This window comes from Xyrauchen texanus, chromosome 22, assembly GCF_025860055.1.
Source record: "Xyrauchen texanus isolate HMW12.3.18 chromosome 22, RBS_HiC_50CHRs, whole genome shotgun sequence".
Taxonomy (NCBI): domain Eukaryota; kingdom Metazoa; phylum Chordata; class Actinopteri; order Cypriniformes; family Catostomidae; genus Xyrauchen; species Xyrauchen texanus.
Window position 1 is genome coordinate 1,307,656 of NC_068297.1, and position 2,500 is coordinate 1,310,155.

General features: G+C 43.0%; 1 protein-coding gene across 1 annotated transcript in view; it reads right to left on the minus strand.

Annotated features, from left to right (window-relative positions):
- The window catches only part of LOC127662266 (pleckstrin homology domain-containing family G member 3-like), a 32,942-nt gene that overhangs the window by 14,661 nt on the left and 15,781 nt on the right, over window positions 1–2,500 (minus strand). Inside the window, exons 6-7 of the mRNA XM_052153397.1 lie at window positions 1,479–1,629; window positions 1,253–1,384 (exon numbers count right to left, since the gene is read on the minus strand). Coding sequence (XP_052009357.1) covers window positions 1,253–1,384; window positions 1,479–1,629 — 283 coding nt within the window. The remainder of the gene's footprint in view (window positions 1–1,252; window positions 1,385–1,478; window positions 1,630–2,500) is intronic.

A 2,500-nucleotide genomic window follows, 5' to 3' on the forward strand; every position in this document is an offset into this window, starting at 1 on the left:
AGGGAACGAACTATAAAATAGGACGCTGCAATAACGAAGAAAAAGCACATTTTGCACATGATTCCGCCAAACCCTTACGCCTAGACTTAGCGCATGCTTGCACGAAAATACGAAACCTTCATGGCCACGCCCACCAACTTTGAGCTTATGATTAATGGCATGGCGCCATGCTTCGTGCTAGTGCTTTAAAAATTGGGCCCCTAGCATCTCTTTTAAAGGAATAGTCGCCCCAAAAATGATGGGACTTGCTTTCTCCCGTTGAACACAAAATGACATATTTATTCCATACAATGATAGCATACAGTAACCAAAGGCTTTCAAGCTCAAAAAAGCACCACAAAAACCTCATAATAAAAGCAGTCGACTCAACTGCTATATTCCAAGTCACACACATTTTTACTTATTCAAGACTGTTCCACTGAAGAAAGAAAGTCATGCTGGTTTGAAACGACATGAGGGTGAGTAAATGATGACAGAATTGTCCATTTTGGTGCACTACCAGCTTGGAGTCGTAAGCTGCGTACACACTGCCAGCGACATCGCGCGCGACAGCTACTCCATCCCATTCATTTTCAATGAGAGCACACCGACTTCCGGCGACACGAGCTGTCGCGACTAGATGTGGGCGTGTCCAGCGACGCGACAAAGTTGAGACAAGTTCAACTTTATTCAAATGAAGAGCGACTAACGGAAGCGACAGCAAATAGGAGAGAAGACGGGAGAGCTCACGTGATCCTTCTCTCTCTCTCTCTCTCTCTCTCTCTCTCTCTCTCTCTCTCTCTCAGCTCCTGCAGTAACGGAAAGATGGATGAAAGGCTAATTCTTGCTGTTAGCAATGTTCCAGTGCTCTATGATATGGATATGGTATATCCAGCCGCAGCTCCTGCACCAGCCGGTGGTACTCGCCGTGCTGACTCCGACATTGAATGGTTTTGTGGACCCAGACAGACCGGCGTTTGCGTTTTCGCCGCAGATTAACCGCCGCTATGGCAAAGAGCACGCCTTGTTTCTCGCTCATCTTTGATATCGCCAAGAAAAGCGAGTTGCTGTCAAGAGCAATGGAATGACATCCGTGAATGTCATTTATAAACATTACTAGGCAACCAGTAGTGGGAACGCCCACTAGCGACTTCACCGCCAGCCACTGGCGACCTGCAGCGACAAAGTCTCTGGCAGTGTGTACGCAGCTTTAATCACTACACCACATCACCCAAAATCAATCAATCAATCAATAAAAACATTGAGTCCAGACCTGTAGTCTCACTGCATGCTCGTGTTTCCTCTTCATGTCGTTGATGTACCAGGCGACTCCTGTCATGGTGTCTATGGCCTCTATCACCACATCATGACCCTCCTCATCAGAGCCAAAGTGTTTGGCAATTTCCTGTAAGAGCAAAACAAATACAGTAAGAGATTCTCTCTACGCCAAAACCTGTCTCATTGCAGAAGTAAATGGCAAGATGAGGAACGTGTGTTACCTGAAGAAGCAAATGATATTTCAACACCCTCTGAACAGGTTTGAGGAGGTAAGAGCCCAGCGGAAGAGAGCGCTTGAGTGACGCCTGACGATCCCTGAAGAACTTCGCCAAATTTTTATTCCTCAAAAAGTCTGTCAACACCGCCACCGAACTACAGACAGAGAGACGGGAGATTTAGGCTTTGCTAGTATGTTTTAACATGTAGCTAGGCTTTGCAAGTATGTTTTAACATGTAGCTAGGTTTTGCTGGTATGTTTTAGCATGTAGCTAGGTTTTGCTAGTATGTTTTAGCATGTAGCTAGGCTTTGCTGGTATGTTTTAACATGTAGCTAGGCTTTGCTAGTATGTTTTAGCATGTAGCTAGGATTTACTAGTATGTTTTAGCATGTAGCTAGGCTTTGCAAGTATGTTTTAACATGTAGCTAGGCTTTGCTGGTATGTTTTAACATGTAGCTAGGTTTTGCTAGTATGTTTTAACATGTAGCTAGGTTTTGCTGGTATGTTTTAACATGTAGCTAGGTTTTGCTGGTATGTTTTAACATGTAGCTAGGCTTTGCTGGTATGTTTTAACATGTAGCTAGGCTTTGCAAGTATGTTTTAACATGTAGCTAGGTTTTGCTGGTATGTTTTAGCATGTAGCTAGGTTTTGCTAGTATGTTTTAGCATGTAGCTAGGCTTTGCTGGTATGTTTTAACATGTAGCTAGGCTTTGCTAGTATGTTTTAGCATGTAGCTAGGATTTACTAGTATGTTTTAGCATGTAGCTAGGCTTTGCAAGTATGTTTTAACATGTAGCTAGGCTTTGCTGGTATGTTTTAACATGTAGCTAGGTTTTGCTAGTATGTTTTAACATGTAGCTAGGTTTTGCTGGTATGTTTTAACATGTAGCTAGGTTTTGCTAGTATGTTTTAGCATGTAGCTAGGCTTTGCTGGTATGTTTTAGCATGTAGATAGGTTTTGCTAGTATGTTTTAGCATGTAGTTAGGATTTGTTAGTATGTTTTAGCATGTAGCTAGGTTTTGC